The following is a 22567-nucleotide window of genomic DNA, read 5'->3' as shown; positions in this document are numbered from 1 at the left end:
ATGGCTGCATGCTCCTATAATGGATACACATGTAGCAAAACTTTGCAACTTTAACCCCATTTCATTTTGCGGTTCAGGTTGCAATGTTCTAACTTGTATCACTACAGGAGCATGCCGACTTAATAGCTGCATTTTAAGAGTTAATGTGCACTCAAACACCAGCTCCCCCTACCCTTTTCAAGTAGCTAAGTTACATTTATCCATAACCTAAATTATCCACTCTTACAAGAGAGAAAGTCAGTTGCAGTTAGATACAGAAATTATCTATAATTCCTATTCACCAATTAATACCCGTTTATCAACTTAGACCATGTCCTATACACACACAAGAACTAGATGCTTTAAAAAATATATACATCTACTTTGATCAGTACAAAAGGCTTGCGATGGGACAATATTTAAGGCTGTGTTTGTACTGCACAGTACAAAAAGTAGAGACCAACATTACTTTGCTCTAGTTTGGACCACTGCTATTGTTTGAGGATGGCATCGGACATCAACATAGAACTTCCTTCTCTTGCTGTGCCTGTTTAACAAAAACAAAACAAAAAACAAACAAAAAAAGAATGTAAATGACTAGACTATAAAAAAGCCAAGGTAACAAATTTCCAAGTCTGCAAGTGTGACCTTCTGCATTTGCTAGAGAAAAACATGCATCACTCATAAGTTCTGTGACACTGGAATTAGAGAATTGGGTCTTAGTGATATTGACAAAAGAATTCCACCCACCCCTTCCTTAAAAAAGGACAAAGTACTGTATTTTCTCACATACAATACAAACCTTTCCTATAAAAGCAGCCTCCCAAAATCAGGGCTCATGTATTAAAGAAGCTGATTTTAGAAACACCCTGGCGTTGATTTCTGTTTCAGTGTAGCAGCTGTGGTAGTACTATTCAGGCACCTAAAGGGAGTCAGTTGACTAAATGCCTCATTGTTCTCAACTCCACAGATGTTTAAGACCATCTCTCCTTTTTAATGACCTTGATGTTCCACTAATCAAGCTAAACCATTCTTAGAGCAATTCTGCTGTCTGCTCCTGGTCTCTTTCCTCCAATTTCACAGACACGGTAGGAAAAGGAAGATGAATCAGCTGAAGATTAGGCTCTGCCCTTACTCTCTGGAGCCATAACTCGAAAAAAAAAGATTTTTGCATTCACTTTGCCTTTTAGAAAACAAAAACGTGCATTACATTCTGAGGCATGCGGTATGTGAGGAAACATAGTATGCTTATACGGTAAAAAATTAACACAAATAGAAGGCTGCAAGGAGCAGTGAACTGACTAGCAAAAAAAAATACCTGCACTGTCTAATACCCATGCACATATGGCTCCCCTTCCCGCCCCAAAGAAAATGGTTTTTTTCATTTCAAAAGTTGACAGCAGTTACAAACAGAATACGAACATGACAAATATTCATCTCATTCCTCAGGGCTTTGTCCATCACCAGTTGGGACTGGGAAGGATTTTTTTCTGCTCATGTATACTGCCAATTTTGGGTTTTTTCGCCTTCCTCCGATACACTGGGAAACTGGTCATAATTAAGGTTGAAGGTTTTAACCTAAGGGGTATTGTTGTTCCTACCAATACTAGAAACCTAGAGGTTCTTAGCCAAAGGTTTTTCCAATCAGAGACTCACACCAATCACCAAACTGGAGTCAAGCAGAATTTTTTCCTCTAGGTCAGATGTACACAGACTGTGAGGGTTTCTGCTGTCTTCTGTAGTGTGGGGCACTGTCCTTTTCCTAGGATCTTCTGAGCATATATATATAAACTGCTGCAGTAGCAGGCCCTTAGCAATGCCCTTGTTTCCCCAGCTTTTACCTGTGGCATGTTCTAGCATTCCTGGTGTTTCAGATATTGTTCCATGCGGTTGTGGGTGAGGGTCTGAAATAGTCATTTTGATTAATGACACAGCTGGCAAATGCAGGGGACTGGACTTAAGGGCCAAAATGGTGCTTTCCAGTCCGGTTTCCAAAGTTCTCTTTAGTGGTTCTGAACATGTGGATAGGAATCTAACTCCTGGCCTGAGCAGAATTTCCCACTGTGGTCTCACAAAATCAACCACATGGTTTTCCCCAGAATTAAAATGTGGAGCACAATACCTGCATTACCTTGTGTTATCTGGTGACAAACACAGGGTATTTGTTAAGAGCAGGTATTATTTAAAAATTTTAGAGGATAAGTAGCATGATATAAGCACTGACTATTTTCATTGAAAGGAGTGGAAATTAAAAAGAAAGAAGCAATGATAAACTATAGGATATCAAGAATTCAGAGCCTGGATCACAGCAGCAAACAGTCAAAATACTAAACCTTTCCCATAGGATGATTTAATACAGGAGTCAGCAGCCTTTTGCCAGGCTGGGCTCAAGCTTACAACCCAGCTGTCTCTGCAGGTCAGAACCATCCTTCTCCCCACCCCTAGGCAGCTGTACTAGGATAGCTTGTCATATTTATGCTTAAGGTTGCACTTGCTCAAGTGGTGAATTATAGTATTATTTCAACTTTTCTTTCATATTTAGCCTTATTTAACCATTGCTTAAGTTTTTGTATAGCCTCATTATTATTTGAGCTTTTCATTTTGCTTGTGCCTGTATTATCAGCTGATCTTGAGTATGCTAATGCAGGTAGCTTATGGCCTTCAGCTTGCTCATATGATGTTTCTTTTCTTTTTCATCTGCATGAAAAGTTTTTCTAACATAACATAGTAATAGCCTTGTTACCAGCTCAAATTAACTGAACTTGGCACTAGCCAGCTAAATCAGAGGAATGAAATGATTGGATATGTTAATGAAAGATGATAAGAGGAGACCAATAGACAATGCCCAGATTAAGACAAAGGACCAAATTAGGAGGAGGTATGCATGTGATAGGTCTGTTGAACAAAGGACTATGCTGACAGGATAGTATATGGACAGTATGTTGACTGGAGGGAAACCAATCTGGAAGCAAAGAGTCATCAGAGGAGTGAAGTTGAAGAAAAGCATAAAAGGGGGCAGCAAGAAAGCTAAGCGTGTCTCGTTAACACACCTTCAACACCTGTCTGGATTTTGATTGTGCCAGCCATAAAGACTTTCCACTGATGCATCTTCTGCTTTCAGGAACTGACTGGCCACCTTTTCTATTGAGCAGAGTTACCACCTGGAAGTTGGGTGAGATTATTGTACTAAATGTTTTTTCTCTCTGTGTATATAGAAACTGCGAAGATAACGTGTTGCATCAATAAAGCTAGACTTAGGTTATGTCAGCTGCTTGTTTTCATATTTCACATCCATTTAAGGGTTAATTGTGCTTTAACAATCCCTTAGAACTATCTGGCGTGCTGTGGTGCTAACAGCTGGATACCAGATTCTCAGCACCTCTGTAGCAAACAAAGTTCAACCAGTGGGGAACAGCAGGCTCCTTTCCCAGATTGAAAGAGCGGCATTTTGTGCCCCATAGTTTGTCTAATATCACAACAAACTGTAAAGCTGGTCCAAAAAGATATACAACCAAACAAATCTTTCTTCTCTTTGAGGGAAAGGTTTGAGCCCCACTTCATTTCCTGTAACTTCTGATCTAAGTTTCCATTTTTGTTGTTTTGTCCAGCAGCTTATTAATGGGCTTCAGTACTCTAGAAAGTTTTTTTAGTTAAGATTAATATATAAAGGGAGCTACATTTAAAATTCTCTGTTTTCACTCGAGAGATTTTGTATGCTATTCACTTTGAGTGCTAAGTAAAAGCTGAGCAATCTTGTTTTACTAGGATACCTCACTTTTAATGGGAGCATGGATTTCTAAAGAAGGAATGGTATTTGTCAGCTCCAGTTGTAAAACAAAATCTATAAATGGAACACACTCAGGTGAAAATGCAAGTGATTTAATACAGTGTTCCTACATACCATAAAACAGGAAATGTCTTACTTGCCCTCACAACTTGAGTAGAGCTCAGGAAACATTGCAAGATAATTCATACATACAAAATAAACACTAGTTTATATGAATGTAGTGTTTGTTAAGGGTGTCAGAGTAACATTCCAGAAGACAAAGCTCTATGATAGAATAGGTACAGCACAAGATGAATAATATATAGTTCACCCACATGTACCGTTCCATAAAAGGCCTCAGGAGTGTTCATCAGGTATGTAGCACTATAGACAAAGGGAGTAGTTGAGGTTTAATGTCCATGGTATTCCTGACCACAAGTAGCTCTTTAGCCATATCTTTGGTACTTTTGCAATACATAAATTTGTCCTTTATGAACTAGACCAACAATTTAAAGCCAAACAATGCTAAGTGACAAAGAATAGCTCAAAAGACATTGATTTTCATTCCTTGGGTATGCTTGGCAATGACCTATCCACAATGACATGGGAGATGACGCATCCTAATTTCAGTCCAGTCATCCATCCCATTCCACATAAGAAAATAAAACAAGACACTTTGCATAAGTTTTGGAATTCCTCCCCAAGTCTTACATTGGCCAATAGTAGAGTTGGTTACCTGTGACATAGTTGCATAGCTTCTGCAGCAGCTGTTCCCTCATCCAGTAAAGATGCATTGGCCACATCCATTCCAGTTATGTCACATACCATAGTCTGGTAATTTAACAGGCTCTCTAGCCTGCCCTGTGAAACTTCAGGCTGGTAAGGAGTATACTGGGTAACCCTGTTACATAGATATATTTCATATATCAGGTCATTGACATCTCTTTTCAAAATAATTTAAACAGAAGTATGTTTTTCCTACTGAAGTTACATGTACAAAATTTGTAAACATGTAAGAGAAATCTGTTTCTATTAAAGAAATAAGAAAAAACAGGGGTGGAGGGGAGAAGATAAAAATATATAGCAAATACAGATAGAAAAAAGGTATCTGGGAAAGTGTTATTCAAGAGACAATAAATATATTTACTGTTATATATTAAGTTATATTTATCTGTTATCTTCAATTTTCTATATAGCAGGTTAAATGTTTTCCCATAAACATCAGTGGTAGAATTAATATTGGTGTAATTTCTCAAATTCATAACCTAAGTGTGCTTGGAGCACATTCAGTACAATCATTTCAGCCATTCTACCTTAAGATATATTGAAAGGAGTGGGAAAGGGGGAAACACTTCAACCATATATCAGGGTCAGAAGTTGTATGGCAGCTTAATTCATAGACACCTGAAGTTGATGGTCCAACATTGACTGTTTTCATAGACCGTAAAATACTGGTATAATTTTAAAGTTAAATCATTTTAACTTGGGGGGGAAAAAAGTATGAATACACCCTGAAGTTCTGCAGTTTAATTTTCCAGGTTTCTGCAGAGGTTCCGAACACTGAAGTACAATATGAAGAAATGTAGTCTTCTAGCAAATTGAAAATACACATGTAGCAGTGTTTAAAAAATGGACCCACCTGAACAGAATGGGAAGAGCTGCCTGGCAGAGGGACAGAGTTTGTCCCAGAGGAGACACTGTAGGCTCTGAGGGCTAGGGAAGCTGTTTTGGAAGCAGCCCTGTTGGAAGTGGGAGGGGTGATGTAACCCCAGCAAAGTTTTGAAAGAGAGCCGTTAGCAAAAGCCCAGGGAGGGCCCTGAGCTGGGATTGGCTGAGAGGCTTGGATAAAAGGGGGAGCAGTTTTTCCCTCCAAGCCTGGAGACCTGACTGCAGCCAATGTGGCTGGGTGGGGACAGCAGAGATGGGGTGGGGGCTACCCGCGCCTACAGCCTGCAGCCCAGACACTGCTCACAGCAGAACCAGGGAAGGGGGTCAAAGGCAGGGGAAGGCTGTCTTGCAGGAACTGCAGAGGAGTCGCTGCTTGCTGCCTGGAGACCCCAAGAGCACGGAGACGGACACCAGCACCAGGGAGCATCCACAGACCCTGTGCAGGGACACAGACAGTCCCACTCCCTGAGATACCCCGCCAGGGGCAGTGCACACAGGATCCCCAGTACACCGTGTGCAAGTGAGAGACTGTGTAAATAAGTTCTTGAGGGTTTATTAGTCGGTATATCCATGTGCTTATTTAATGATTATTTGTTATGCTGTAAATAATTAAATCTTGTAAATAGTTTGAGAACGGTCTGCAAGGGTGCTTGATTGTAATGGGAGGCTCTCTGCTCGGAGGGCACTGCAGCAGCTTCCCAGGGGGGCTGGGCAGGGCTACTGGCTATCCCAGGATCCCATTATTCAGGTGAGGGCACATGTAGTATCGTGCCCAGGGTTACACACACAAGAAACTGGTTTCTAACAGTCTCGCTTTCATATCAAGGTGCTTGTAAGCACTTTGGAAGGTCTTCTCTTCTAACTTTTTAAAGACAGGAAATTCCATGCAATAACTGTCTTACTACGGGGAGGGGAGGGGGAAGAATTTAAAAGCTCATACTTAATTCTAATTCCTTAAAAGACTCTCCTGACTTCAAAATTTGTAAGAGTACAATATAAATCATGGCAGGGATTATGCATGTAGTTGACAAATATATGACCTGAAACTCACTTATACATATAGAGGCATGGTGGTTTGGTCAAGGCCCCTTTTCTGTCAGTTCACTACCAAGAGCTCTGATATTGGCCACTGGGGACATTTTTACATGTGTTCCAAAAGCTGCTCTAATGAAAGTACCTGAAGCATCTCATGTATCAGCATCAAACAAGCTTGCTGAACAAGCTTTAACTAAAGTGCCCCACTGCCAATTTGAAGCATAGGAACACTGATACACGAGACATGGAAGCTAAGTGGACCACAGTAATTACCACGCTCCAGCAGACTTAATTATAGCGTGCCAGAGCAGACTCCCAGCTTGTGTATAGGCACCCTGGAAGCATATACAGTGAGCTTCCTGCCACCATTGCACACGTCTTTTCACTGCCCTGGATCCACTAATTGTTTGTGTGTCCATGAGACCTGAAGAAAAGTGCCTTGTGCCCAAAAGCTTGGCTAAGTTATTCCCAACTGTATCACTGGTCCATTAAAAGATACCCTCTCTCTGCTTATGTATTGCATGTGGGGCGGGGAGCGGAAGAATGCAAGGGAGCCTTTCATGTACTAGGTTACATCAAAATAATCAAACTTGAAAATTTGAGCTCTACATCTCCAAGGTCCTTAAAAAATGAACAAGTTTAAGAAAAATCAAGTTAAGTTGCATAGTTCAGGATTTGAGAGGGTCCAGACTACATACTCCAAAAGGAATATGCACCAAGATTGAGGATCTTTCCCAAAAGAGAAAGAAAGAAGCAGAATTCCTGAGAATTCTGTTGTAAATTGTTACTGAAGATAGAATCTGTATGGAAAAAGAAAAACAAACACACAGGCCTCCGTATATAAAATGGGAAAAAGACACAGCTATTGTACAATTTTCCGTTTTGTAGTAAAATCCTATGAAAGTCAATATTGCTGGTATCCCTTCCCCAAAAACTCAAGAATGAACAAACTAGCTGAAACATGACATTTTTAAAATTAAAAGCATATCAAAATATTACTTCTGATGTAAGCTTAAGTTAAAAAGAAGCCAGGGAGAAATCGAGTTCTGTTTGGTTTTCACAGTAGTTTAAGCAGAGGTTCAGGAAAAGATTCCAGGTATGGTTTCAGGGACAGGTAAGACATTATGCAAGAGAAAAATCTCACTGTCCTGAAAGGAGTACTCTCTTTCCCATATCTCCAGAAGATATTCAAGGTATTAAATGTACAGATAAATGGAATAAAGGAGTTGCAGTGAAAGATTAAGTATATGCAGCTCTACCTGGATAAGACTGTGCTTTTCTTTTTCTGTTATGAAGTTGTTTCAAAACAACACTCAAACCACTTCTACATCTAAAATGTTTTCTGCCAAGTTTTCAGCGCGACACAAACTTGCTTCATTACAGACAAAGCCTGTGTTGTGCTTTTCAGCAAGAAATTTCTACTCTTAGGGCTCTCCATAGCAACACCAATTCTGCCCCCTACTGGCAGGTCACAGCAACCTTATCATAGAACTGAGCATTACTACTGATATATTTTAGTGATTTCTGTGTTATGCCTTCGAATTTAAAAAAAATAAAAATTAAAATAATACAGGCTAGTAGGGGAGGGAACCCAAACAGTTCTACGATACATTATTGCAAACACTTTTTTTATTCCAACATTAAAAGCCTATTTTAATAATAATAAAAAATAACAATTCTGAAAGCTAGTTCACACTGACAGATGACTAGATGCTGCCAAACTAAGCCCTGAATTTTAAAAATTTTAATTAGTCGCCATCACTTCAAATTACATGGCTGTTTATTTTGTTACACTTAGGTCTGAAGTTCTCTAAAAACTTTTGTATTACCAATGTACTACCCATTAAACATTTTTGGAATAAGCTTTTATATAAACTAGTTCTCCGACAGCAGGTGAAATTGGGTTCCTAGTTAAAAAGTTTTAAATTTTTTCCAAGGGGTTTGTCTCAAGTTATCTGACTTGCAGCCCCTTTAATAATCAAATGAAAAAAAAAATCAGCACAGTGGCAAACAATACAAACAGCCTTTTATCCAAATCAAGCAAAGGAAAATGTACTGAGAACCTTTTCTGATCAAAGGGAATTTCTACAAATAAACATTCCCAAATGAAATGAAGCAGTCAAGAAGCACCCATAAGCGGCAAGGTACTTCCTTACTTAAAATATGCAAGAATTATCTAAAGCTTTCAGGGATTCAGTATTTTTCCTGTGGTCTTTTACTGATTTTTCTGTAAGTCAAACACCTACAAAAAATAGGAAGGGAGACATTTTCTTCCTTTAACTGTGGTTTTTTTGTCACATGTTTTAGCCTTAGTCTTTAATACATCTGTGTAAACATAAGCCCTTTAAGACATTAACTGATGTTTTGAAGTACATTATAAACCATGTACAGCAAGGAACAAGCTTAAAAACTGTGAAGTAAGAGTAATAATCCCCAAATCAGGGCAGGCAGGCATTATCACAGCAAGCAGTATCTAGGAAACCCATGCTTTCAGCCAAAGCCTGGGCCAGTGACCAAGAGAACTGGATCAGAAAGCAGCAGAGATCTGAATGTTTCAAGGCTGTGTATATTTTTATATTTGCTAACATTGAAAACAACAAAACAGAGGTCTTACTCTGGAATTCTTAAACTAACTGTCATCACCTCCTGGTACTAAAGCTAACTCTCGACTCTGCTTCAAACTACATCTCTGGTAGAAAATATCAGCAGACTGGCAGCTCCCATAAAAATATAAAAGCTTCATTATCTGTTCTAAAAAGATACTCGTCAATTAATTGTATTTTTTGTAAAATTAACTGTATTTTTTGAGTATATGTATATGCTCAACTGAAGAAGTATTTATTTTCAGTGCATAGGAACATATTTTGAGCAGCCATTCAGTGCTGTCTTTTTTTTAGTTCTTTTTTAACCTTTAGGAGGCACACTGAATTATGCAGCATTTGTACACTTCCTTAAAGCCTATTTTTCTTTTGGTTCTTCTAGTCACGTCTGATTGTTTTCTGCTGTTTCATCATATTAACTTTTCAAGAGACCTCAATGCTGGCAAACCAGTATAGCGCTGGTACATTTCATATACCCAAGAATTATAGGTATTCAGAATTTATTTCACTATAATGATTGAGGTACTGGTAAGCTTCCAAATTGCTTTAACATTTCAAATATATCAGTAAAACATTGCATTCAATCAATACATATGCATATATATGTATCAGTTGAACACAATGTTTTATTGATATCTTTATAAGATATCAATAAAATGACCCAGGAATCACTATATATACAGTGATGTTTTGTTTTAATTGTAGAAAAACATGGATTTGGGGGGTTTTAAAACAGAAAATTTGGGATTTTTTATAACAGAATTTTGGATTTTTTAACAGAGAAAACCAGGATCCCTCATGAGTATCAGTGTTCAAGTAACTGTTGTAATTATTATTTAAAAGCTTGTTAATTAAATAAATACCTACATATCTTCAAGGGCTGTAAAATGTGAGGAATTAAAAAAAAATATATTCTAGCCACGCTTTTCCAGGCAGACATTGTGATTAGCTCATACTGAGTTCAAATTTTACACACACACACACTCTTGTGGACTAGCAAAATGCTTTCAGGATCAGTAAGCTTTTCCAAACTGCAAATAAAATAAATTGAATTGCCTGCATTAAACAAGAGTTTTTACTATATCACATAATATATTATGACATATGTGCACATTCCCCATGGTTGCTGTCAACATGCAGAGTTAACGTATAGCATTGTCTCTTTCCCCCACAAAATAAGCTTTTTTAAACAAGTCACCCATATTATCACGTCTGCTTTGCACTAGGAAGTAACACTTTCAAAATCATAAATAGACCTAGAAGCCCAGTTCCCTCTGAAACTCAGTGGCATTAAAACCTTTTATATATATTTTTTTTTCTAACCCATTTTGCTCTTGGGTGTTTTTCCTAAGGAGTATGCATTCTTCCTTCATCCCCATTTTTTCTTATATTAGTCCTTCATCATGTCCAATTAATGCAGCTTCTGGTAAAAAATGTACAAAACCTAAAACTATTTCACCCACACTGCACAAGATAAACAGTGAATAAAAAACATACAAGACAGGGTGGATAAATATCAATGATTTTTAAAAAATGGATTTATTTAAATCAGATTTTTTTATTTTATCACATTTTTTGATTTTTTTTAAAGATTTTTAAAAAAAAAGCAAACTTCTATAAAGATGGTTTTAATTTAAGATCTGTTAAAGCTCAAAGATACCATCATGAAATAGGGATTATCGTTTTTAATTATATACTATTTGAGACACTATATCAATGTAACCATTTTAGAAGTTCTATAAATAGGTCACAGCAGGCCATGGCTATATTAGGGGCCCAATTTTATGGGATTCCCAGAGACTTCACTATAGATTAGTAAAGATTAAAGAAAACCACTCTACTGAATGAGAGTCAGTGCTCAGTCTAGAAGATCCCATTAAGCATCTCTGTGATGCTTAGTTTCAGTTCTCAAACTGTTGATTTGCGTCTCCAGAGATCATAGCCAGACAAGGTTCCTTGGGTAGACGTGTGATATCTTTTTAGATCAATTACATAGTTAAAAAACTTGATCTTTGCAAGTGTTTGGGCACAAATGCCCTTCTTCAGGCATAGGGAGAGTATGTGTCTCCAGAGATAACATCCTTGTTAACAGCAGCATATGGAGATGAGAGGTAACAGACCTGATTACATACCCATCAGCCCTACAGTCTCTCTGCATGGTTGTGTAAACACAGTTTCATAGTAGCTAGGGTCAGGAGGGACCTGAACAGATCATCTAGCCCCAGACAGGTGATCATCTAACCTCTTTTTGAATTTACCCAAGGTAAGGGCGAGGCCCACTTCCCTAGGAAGCTGGTTCCAGATTCTGGCCACCCTAACTGTAAAATATTGCCTCCTGATCTCTAACCTAAACCTACTCTCCATCAGCTTATTACCATTGTTCCTTGTCTCCCCAGGTGGTGCTGGGGAGAACAGGGCTCTTCCTATTTGCTGATGATCTCCCCTGATGAGCATGTACACAGTCAAGCACTTACCTTTCTCTAGAAGTGCTAAGTTTCAAGCAGTTAAATGAATAAAGGATCTCAAACAACAAGAATGCACTTGTTGTAGAAAACAATTATTAAAATGGAGGCTTCCTGACCAGTGATTTTAATCAAATCCATCCTGAGATACAGCATGTAGGATAAGTGTAGATTAAATCCAAAGTTATGGATCCAGATAATATTATTTGGTCACTCATTCATGTTCATGTCCTGTCACATTACAGGAAAAGAATTACCTCTGTTTCTAAGGAAACAGGTAAGTATGCTAATAACATAAAAACTATCAGGAAGTCTTGTGCACATAAATGGGCAGCCTTTATAAGCTTTAATTTGCTCTGTACAATCTGCACCATACTACAGGATTTTGAAGCAAGTAATGACAAATATCCAGACAGCTACAACAAGAAAAAGCAGAAATACTCTTTCCACATCTTTTTATACAATATGGTTAGTTGCCAGTTAGCTAAACTTGGTAATTCTGTGGTCAATTATGATAAATTATGACAATTATGATTACTTCAACAACAAAGCCCTTTGTCTGGATTTAAGGGAACTGAATTGCTATAAAAATAAGTAATTATGAGCTGCAAGAATAAAAGGATGACAAAAATTGCAGGCCATTTCCTTCTTTTGTCAAAGCCAAATGAGCTTGCTATGCTAAAACTACAACACAGCTTCTTAAAAGTATACTGAAATCTCAAAATACACCTTTCCTAGCTTATGTGTCATAGTGAGTGAGTGTTTGAAATTCCAAGAAACCTGTAACTGTGGATCTCTCCTAAGAAAATGAAAAGGAATCAGAGTATCATAATTCAGTCAACATTTCTGCAAACAGACCAGATTGTTGGCTTACACCATTGCTATCATAACTACGGAACTGCTACCAGACAAACATCAGCCCATTCTTAAGTTTTATTGTTTACTTTCTGACAACAACAAAAAGCTTTCTTGGGTCTGAAAATTCTCAAATATTGGATTTTTAAAATTTTTGACACAGGTTGACCAAACTTCCTTCTACAAAACGGAATAGGCAAGGGGTGTCAGGTTTGTTTTACAATAACCTTTTCTGTAAAATGCAAACTTAACCTCTTTTTGTGAATGTAAAATTTCTTAAGCATTTTGGAATCATTGCATACACTTGCCCTTATAGAACTGTATCTGGAAACTAATTAAGCCAGTGGTGGGCAAAATGCAGCCCACCAGGCCATTCGATTTGGCCCGCAGGGCCCCTAAAAATGTAGAAAATTAATATTTATCTGCCCCTGGTTGCCTGTCATGTGGCCCTCGATGGCTTGCCAAAACTCAGTAAGCAGCCTTCCACCCGAAATAAGTGCCCACCCCTGAATTAAGCTGTTCTGTCTTCTCAAAGAGTTGTCATGCATCTGTGTCTAGTTGAGTCAGCCACTACCAAGACTGCTATAGAGCTGATTCTTTTCCTAGAAAAATATAACCGACTTCCCTGGAAAACTTTTATGGCAAGTCTTCTAAAGAAGGATGACTCTGATAATATTCACACTTCTAAATAAAAACACATTCAATCATAAATAAAACTCCCAATCCTTTTCTCCTTTACCTTCTCCCAAAGCTAACCCCAAGTGTCCTAATAACTTAAAAAATTAATTTTATGTACAAAGTTTCGCACTGGAGATGTGCATAATTCAAATGAAAATGTCCAAACCCCAACCACTTCCTACGGCCATATTTCAAGACAAATATTATCACAAAGACTGCATTTCCTGCAGAGTAGAACCCAGATTATTTGCAGTATCATATTCCTAGTGTCATCCCTGTTGAAACATGGGTTTGTGAACTAGCTAGGAGAATATACATACTTATAGTAAATAGTTGCACAGAATGAGCGCTGTGTTCCAGCTGATAGAAGTAGTGCACTTTGAAGCAAGCAGCTCAGCTGCATGCTGCTGCTTCACTCTTAATTTAGCAAACCAGTGGCAAGTAAGCATGTTAAAAACCCTCCTAAATGTGAAAAATCTGTTTGACTGTACCAGGACACAAGAAACTTGTGAAGAAAAATACTAGTCATGTCAAGGGTATTATATAACTAAGCAAAAAACAAAAATATTCCCTAACATATCCCAGGTAGCTATGGAATGAGCATATGGTTCAAGCTGTTCAATGCTTCGCACAGAAAATTCAACACTGGTCAGGGCAATCTGATTTCTTAAAACAAGTCTGCATTAATTTTGATTAGAATTGCAATGGCTCGGCTCAGCTCTGTTCTGCTCTCTACAGCACTAACCACCTGAAACTCATAAAAGCCTTCTAAATGCTAATCTGATTTTAAAGGTATTCCAAGAATAAAAGTCTTCCTTGACTCCTCTACTAATATCCTATTAGTTGGAAAACCTACTTATATCCACTTAGTCTGAGTTTCTTGCATTTCATTTCTATTTCAAGTTAACTTGCAATATTTGTTCTCACATACTAGGTCAGTACTGGAAATAGGTTGGAAATATATAGGTTGCAAATGCTACAGCAGGGGCAGAGTAAGACCAACTTGAACTATTTTTTTTTGTGGATGTAACATTTAACTAGACTTCTTGGATCTACAACATGAAATTTCTGAAAGGAAAAAGCAGCTTGATATGCAAGCTACACAAAGACACTCCACTCAGGCACAGACTTTAGGACTTACAATACACATATCTCCTTTATCAAATGCTGAAGTACAAGCTAGCCACAATTATTCATGAACTGATACCAGGTTTTCTCCTTGCTTAATGAATATTCCACAACTGAACAAGCAATGATTTTTAGAGAGCTGGTCGGCAGCGCAGCGCGGTGTCTCAGCAGCGCGGCGTCTCAGCGTCAAGCTGAGGGCAACGTGGAGCTGAGCCCGGCACCCTCCAGCCAGCTCTGCGAACCCACGAGGGGGGAGAAGCATCCACCCGGAGGGCAGCGGCCAGGACTCACCGCCATGGCCAGCACCTTCCCGTCCCCGGCTGTTTCCCTGGGGGCCGACTGCGGTCGGTAAGGGGCGGCTCCTCGCTTATCGACCAATTCGTTTAACGACTGAGTCGAAGGAACGGAACTCGGTCGTTAAGTGAGGAGTGCCTGTACTCATGTTTGCCAAACTACTTTTTCTAATTCACTGTTTTGTTTTGTTTTTAACTTTGCTTTTTACTAAAGGCAAACTGATTTGGAACTGAAATCTTCAGACACCACTTTTTCTACTGAGCATATCAGAGAAAAGGATGTCCATGACTGATGCACATACTGGGGGAAGTGGGGGGTTTGAATCCAGATCCCAGGTGGTCTTTGGTCTCTGTAAAGTGTGGGTGAAAGCTATGGTTAATACTGGCTTATTAACTAACTTTTTCCATGTTATAATTTTGTATTAAAAATGCTCACACAAACATTTAATAGTCAGGGAATATTTGCTATTTTGACCAGGATTTCTTCGTCAGAAAAGTTAAGATACAAAGGCCACTATTGTTATTATAGTTAGTATGTGGGATAAAGACTATTCTCCGTGAACAAAAATGCAATTTTGCCTTTGCTGATTATTCCAGAAAAATAACAGAGTTCTAATTTGACTGATTAACAATCAAGGAATGACCGATGTTTCCTGTAACTATGGTTTCTGCATCAAGAATGGATGAGCACACAAAAACAGACATCTGTACACCATTAAACAGAATTTGTCTGTGTATCATATTTATAAAATTAGTAATGTATATCTCACACACACACACACACACACACACACACACAGGAAATACTGTACGTTACCATCCTGCATTCTCCAGTAAGTTCCGCATAATGGCTGGAGGTACTGAGCAGTTGTAATAACCCATGCCAATGTAGGACCTCCAGATCTTGTTCTTGCTTGCAATATTGTGTAGAGTGTCAAGGATTTCATTTTCACCTGATTGAAAAGAAAATATTATAGCAGAAAAATATTACAAAAGAGCAAAAAAACATTTAACATTTAAGTGTTTTGACTTAAGTGCGTTGCAGGACCTTTACAGAAACAAGCAATTAAATGAAACAAAATCTAAACACCTACAAAATTAAGGGAACAGACAGAAAGTACATCATTTACCTGGTAAAATTCTTAGAGAGCATTTTATTATCTACTAGATTTCCTCCATGTACATTGCCAAGAAACTAGATTTGGTTAAGATTGAAATGAAATGTTAACTTAATTCCTATTTCCTTTTCTTCATACTTATAGGTTACATGCCAGTGGTCATTAATAATGAAGGGTTTAACTTTAGGAAGTTATTCTTTTGTTTTTGTGATAGGATACTATTAGAGCTGTTTAAGCAAAGTAAATGCTGCCCCCTACTAAAAGGTAGGAAGAATTGTAGAAATAAGATATTAGAACTCATTTCAATTTCATGGAAGAGAAAGCTCTAGCATCACCGTTACTGACAAAGTAAGGTTACAGCACAGAAGCCAGGTTCCAATTCAGACTAACAGGCTAATTCTGAAAATGAGTAAGCTTTAGTGAAGGCAATTATTTCTTCTCCATCACAACTTAGACTCAACTCATATGTTTAAAGCAAATGAGGTTGAACAAACTCGCTGTTACGAGAGGTGGCTCACTCATGGCCAGTGCTACAAAGCAGTATCTATCAAGGGGCTGGGTTTACAAATATTTAAGCATGTAAAGACACAGGGAGATGCCCAGTGGAATTTACCAAAGCATTGAAGCAAATTAGGCACCCAAGTCTGATTTCAGTGATTATGTACCTAACCTACTTAAGTGCTTTTGCAAATCTCAGAAGGTACGTATCTATCTATGTCTTTGGAAGCTTATATATATCTTTTAAAATCTGTATCTAAGAACTTATACACAGGCAATGCAGACAAGTTACAGCAGACACTCTGTTTTGAAACGTCTTCATCTGACCCCTTATGCAATGAGGGTTCAGATTTTCGCCCGAACAGCCATTTTTTAAGCTGTCTGCAGCCATGCACTTGTGTTTGGTCACAGCTATAGACTGCTTTCTGTGGCCAGATTGGGTGAAAATTGTTACTTCTGTCTGTACCCTAACTCAACAGCTGAACTGGATTCCTGTTCATTCTAAAGTGCAATCTGAATTGCATTTGGAATATAAAACCAAATATGGCCTGATGTTTCTTGAATATTCAGGGCCCTTCTTTCCTTGTACCACAAACAGGAGAAATGAGTGCGACTAAATTATTTGCCTAGATGATAGAAAGAGATCCCAGTAGAGGCCCCTCAACTTGTAAATTCGCTTGGTCCACTGACAAATTAAGTTAGTAGGCAACCAAAGTTTATTTAGATGCTTTCAACAGCATTGTGAGTCTTAAATAGGCCAGAAATCAACACTGCTAAATCCTAGGTACTGGTTCTTGGGAATGAACAGAGGAAACTACTATGGATTTTACATAAAAAGAAAATAAGAGTTAGTGTCTTCATTTAAATAACTGGAATCTATTTAAATAAAAATTTGAGCTAGAACCAGTGCAGCAAAAATGGATGGTTTAAAGTAAAACAAGCCTTAGAGTTTCATCCTTTTACAATAAGACTGGTAAAAAGGAGATACTGGCAGCACTAAAAGGTCTACACATCTAAGGTAGGGTTCATTTTATTGTACAGAGCATAACCATGAGGTGTGGGGACACAGTTCGTTCAAAACTAGAAAAAAAATTCAAATTACTCTCTAATGCAGCTTTTACCTCTACTAAATTCTGTAACGGGGTGGGGGATTCATGCAATCTGAAATGTAGCTGCTTAATGTGAATACATTAAGCTCAAGAACTAAATTATTGGTAAAAAAATTAAGAGCTAGTACACCTATCAGATACACTTAGAACTGCATTTTAAAAGCCTCTCTTCCTTCAAAAGAAACCCTTAAATGCTTTAAAAAAAATTATATTCTCCTCCAAACAATGACCTAGGAAATGTGCCAACAGTCACTAACCCAATATTACCAATATATAAAACAAGATATAAATTTAAAGAATGAAATATGCCAGCATGGAGATAGATATGCAGGCAGTGAGATTCTCAAGCTTCCACTTTGAGATAAATAAATCTCTTTTTTGGCCTAGAAACCCACCTATGTGAAGCACAAAACTACAAATGAGAGGCCATTACTAGAGTTTGATTCATCCTAATGAGATCCACACACTGAGATGGGCAAGTGGTGTCCCCATATCTAGACAGGATATGTTCTTGTGGGAATAAGACAGATGACCTAACTGACTATTTGTGATCTCGTTCATCATTCTTTCAATAAAGAGGACAAAAATGGATCTCCTCTTAGTGGAAAGTCTTAAATGCTGGGCTAATGAAGAAAAAACAAATAATTTGGTTCATCTCTAACAACTTACAGCCTGTCTAGGTATATTTGCATTATTGGAACAAAGAATAAGAGCGAAAAATCAAATGGAATTCCTTTATTTTTATTCATTTTTACTGTACTATTATATATTGCTTCATTTTATGCATTTTTGTATCATCATATACTATGTTTTATTTTAATTTTGTTGCAACTGGTAGAACATATACCAGGGGTGGGCAAAGTACGGTCCATGCGTCGCATCCGGCCCCCAGGGCCTTTAAAAATTAATTTTCTAAAAGTTTCATCTGCCCGTGGCTGCCTGCCAAAGATGACAGGTAGACAGCGGAAGCAGGACCAAGTGGAAGCCTGTGGCTGAGCAACAAGGGTAGCCCAGCTCCACCCAGCCCCCCCATGCCCTTCCCACCCTCAGCCCCCAACAAGAAGCCTCTGTGGCTTGTGGCCTTGTGCCCCTGGAGCTGTACCATCTCCCTCCATCTGAGTGGAAAGTAAGGTAAGACTGGATGGAGGGAGTGGCTGGAAGTGGTGGGTGTGGGGAGTGGTGGGGGGGTGCAGGGAGCGGCACAGCAGTAGAGGGGGCCATGGGAAGCAGCACAGGAAGTGGCAGCTATGGGGCCCACGTGGTGCACAGCAGGCAGTGAAGCCATAGTGGGCCCCAGCAGGTGGCACAGTGGGCCCCAACTGGTGGCAGAGCTGCAGCCGGGCCCCAGCAGGTGGCCGGGCTGAGGCAGGCCCTGGCAGTCAACAGAGCTATGGCAGGCGGCAGAGCCATCGTGGGCCCTGGCAGACAGTGGGTGGCAGAGCGGCAGCAAGAGGCGGGTCCTGGCAAAGCTGCGGCCAGGCCCCACTGAGTGGCAGGGCTGTGGTGGGACCCGGCAGGCGGCAGAGCCATGGTGGGTGGCGGGGTCTGCAGGGAGCACTGCAGGAAGTGGGGGCTCCGGGGAGTAGTGGGCATCCCTGCAAGAGGAAATGCATGGAAAGGCAATGGCAGGTGGGAATACAGAGCCCTGGGACTGGTAGGAACCCAGAGTGGGGATACAGAAGTGCAGAGCCTGGGCATGGGGTCTGCCTGGCTGCATTGTGTGAGGCTCACATGCAGTCTGTTAGAGCTGCACGCTATGAAGCTGGCAGCCTAGCCCCAGCTCTCTCTCAGAACACCCTGTCACTTGCACTCCCTTACTGCCCACACAAAACACACAGTAGGAATGTATTTTGAGCTATTATGCAGCCACTTCTGATGCACTTTTTGTAAACACAGAAATCAGTACAAAAATATTTTAAAATAAAATTAAAAGAAGTTATAGTAGATGTTGTCTGTCCATCTTTTTCCAAGTTTCCAGACTGCAGCACCCTTCCTCCCAAAAGGAATACTTCTGGGGCAAGGGGAGGGACTTCCAATGGCAAGGGTGAGGGGCTAAGGGGTGGGACTTCTAGTGCCACCATGGTGAGCAAGGGTGGGGCAACTGTCAAGGGGCAGGGCTACCCACACAGCCCTTAACAGCTCCCCAAAACTTATTAAGTGTCCCTCTGTCCAAAATAATTGCCCACTCCTGACATATACTCCTAATATATGCTTGTACCAATAACTGTATATTATGTATGATATTATTTTGTTGCCAATTTTATTGTATTATTTTAGCAAAAGTTGTAAATAAACTACTACTACAACAAAACTAATATTTGTTGATTATTTGCCTTTGTTCCACTGCTCATCATCTCTCCTCTGCCTTTTAAGCAAGGTGTGACCAAATATGACTTACTCTAACAGCCAATGATGGATTTGAATCTCTGGTTATCAGTCAGCCAAAGTATTGCTTGTAAACAAATTATGTTGTGCACTATTTTTTAACTCTGTGGATCTCAAGGCAAGTTTTCCAAACTGCAATAAATAACTTAACTTCCCTTTCTTCCTATACTCTTTTCAAAAGACAGTTGAATCTTCATTTTATTTTAACTGCTTTGGTTTTTTTGCACACGTTTCTTTTACTTTAAAGAAAGAAGCTTCCGTTTAATTTTTTGCTTTTTTCTTATTTCTATAAAAATGCAAAGGCAAAAACAACCCCCCCAGCAACAATCTGATAGGTAAAACATTTTTAATGCATTCTCATTCATTTAATCACACATTCAATTCTTTAATACACAAAAGATGATTTTGACTTGACTACTGACTTTGCTTAACAGCATGTGTCACATGCATTACAAAAAGCACACGACTGAAGAGCAAGACAAATGTAGTAAACACATAATAGAAACTTTCCTATAAGGCAAACAAAGGAAGCTCAAAAGTGAGCTGCTAGAATCTCTTCTAAAATGTGGTGATTCATTAAGTTTTCCAAAAACTCCTATTGAGCATGTACAACATGGGAACTCACAAAGAAATACAGATGCCCCGGAAAATCCATCAATATCGTTCAACAATTCCACGATGGCATGATGGCGCACATCCTTGCAAAGGATGAATGCACCCTGACCCGTTTCCCGTTACAAATGGTGTCAAGCAGGGCTGTGTGCTCGCACCTACCCTCTTCAGCATGGTATTCTCTGCCATGCTGTCAGATGCCTTCCAAGATGTTTACCTTGGATGGGGAACAGATACCACTTTGACGGAGACGTATTCAACCTGCGCAGGCTCCAAGCGAGCTCTAAAGTCCAGACAGCCACACTTCATGACTTCCTCTTCGCTGACAACTGTGTATTATGCACAGGCTCACAGGCTGACATGCAATGGTTCATGGACCTATTCTCATCAGCCTGCAACAACTTCAGACTCCCTATTGTCACAAAGAAGACCAAAGTGACGTTTCAACCTGTGCCTGGCACAACACTCCAGGAAACACATCTCAGTTAAAGGCCAACAACTGTCGATAGTTGACAAGTTTGTCTATCTAGACAGCATGCTCTCCCATGCTGTTTACATCGATGACGAAGTCAACGTGAGACTAGCGACAGCTAGCGTGGCCTTCAGCAGACTCTGTAAGTCAGTCTGGTAATTCCCACTGACAGAGGCATGGAAATGTTGACGGAACTGAAGGTATACAAAGCCATCATTCTCCTAATCCTCCTTTATGCCTGCGAAACCTGGACTGTCTACCAGTGTCATGTCAAGAAACTAAACCACTTCCACCTGTGCTGCCTGCGAAAGATACTAAAGATCAAGTGGCAGGACAAGATTCCAGACTCTGAAGTGCTCGGAAGATCAGATCTCCCCAGTATTCACTCTCTACTGAAAATGGAGCAGCTAGGATGGGCCAGCTACCTTTCAAGGATGCCTGACACTTGCCTGTCAAAGAAAATTTTCTACAGCAACCTATCAAATGGAGTACGCTCTCACAGCGCATCAAAGGAGTGGTACAAGGACACCCTACAGGTGTCCCTAAAGAGTTTCAGCATTGACCCGGTCATGGGAGCAAATAGCTCACGACCGTCTTTCCTGGAAGTCATCAATCCAGAATGGAGCATTGGCCTTCGAACAGCAATGCATGGCAAAAGCAATGAAGAAACATGTGGCCAGGAAAATGAAAACTTCTCGTACCCAGTCCACATCACTTTCTTGACTTTCCTGCAGCAGATTGTTCAAGGCAAAGATCAAGCTCATAAGTCACCTACGTACCCACGTGACCTAGCCTCCACCCTCCTCTTTTCTCTTTCCTCTCTCTCTCTCCTCCTTTTTTCTCCTTGTATCTTTTCCCTCCCTTTTTCTTTTCTCTCTTCTCCCCCGCCACCACTGGATGCAGTTGTCTTCACCTGCGAAGGACAAACAACATATTGATAAAATTCTGAATTAAGCCAAAGAAAATTTAGGCAAGGTTTAAACCAATTTTAAAGGGTCTGTTGTCCAGGTGAAGGTTTAACCGGATTGGATTTAAGGAATAAAAATCAGCAGTGCTAAACCAACACAACTCTGTTGACATAGATTAGACCGGAGAAGGTCATGCACTACAGTAGTAATTTTCAACCAGGATGCTGTGGCATACAATAGGTGTGCAAACATGATTCACAAGATACACCTGGAGACTTCAAATAGTAAAATCACACTGTTAAAAACGTTCTGACCAATTATGATCTTTCTGAGTTTTCTGCAACAAAAGAATGGCTCTATCATTTTTATGTAGTCAGAAAAACTGTGAAAATTGAGAGCCGGCGTTTTCTGCGGGGTGCCTTCAGATTAACAAGGGGTGCCTCGAGTCTTAAAAAGTTTGAAAACCACTGCACTAGAGTAAAAACTGAGCAGTAGCAGAGTGGTTTGATGGGGGGGGTTAGTGGAATTTGATCTCTGAAAAGCAGTTACTACAAACAACTCTATAACTTTAATTTACTTCCTTGCATGTCTGTCACAGAGATAGTAGTAATACAGGCCTAGGCAGAGTTCCTTGATACTTTGTTGACAGCTGAGAAGGACTATCCTGAAAACTAGCAATAACTGAGAACACCCAGACTTCTCTCACAAACAGAGGGGTAGGAAGTATGCCTGTGCGAAGCAGCAAGTGTTTGCTTCGGATTTGGATTCGGTGATTTGAATAACTGTCCCGATTCCATGTGATGCCGATTCAGAGGTTCGGCCATAGACTTTACAGGCAGTAGTCCTTGACGATGCTGGACACAGCTGCCTCCAGCTAGTAAGTTTGTTGTGGTAGACAGAGTGGGGAGGGAAGGGGTGTGAAGCAGGGGCAGATCAATGCCCCCACAGCAGGGAGGGATTGGGGTTGGGTCTGGGACCAGCTGCCCAGCCAGGGTGGGGGG

The 22567-nt window shown here is 39.8% G+C and overlaps 1 protein-coding gene across 1 annotated transcript in view; it reads right to left on the bottom strand.

The window, feature by feature from the left end:
• GLDC (glycine decarboxylase) overlaps window positions 1–22567 on the bottom strand; it is a 78395-nt gene that overhangs the window by 39661 nt on the left and 16167 nt on the right. The window contains exons 3-5 of the mRNA XM_006018371.3: window positions 15282–15417; window positions 4482–4646; window positions 449–526 (exon numbers count right to left, since the gene is read on the bottom strand). Of these exons, the coding sequence (XP_006018433.2) occupies window positions 449–526; window positions 4482–4646; window positions 15282–15417 (379 nt within the window). The remainder of the gene's footprint in view (window positions 1–448; window positions 527–4481; window positions 4647–15281; window positions 15418–22567) is intronic.

This window comes from Alligator sinensis, unplaced genomic scaffold (assembly GCF_000455745.1).
Source record: "Alligator sinensis unplaced genomic scaffold, ASM45574v1 scaffold392_1, whole genome shotgun sequence".
NCBI lineage: Eukaryota > Metazoa > Chordata > Crocodylia > Alligatoridae > Alligator > Alligator sinensis.
The sequence above is the reverse complement of the archived record's forward strand: the minus strand, read 5'-3'. Positions and strand labels throughout refer to the sequence as shown.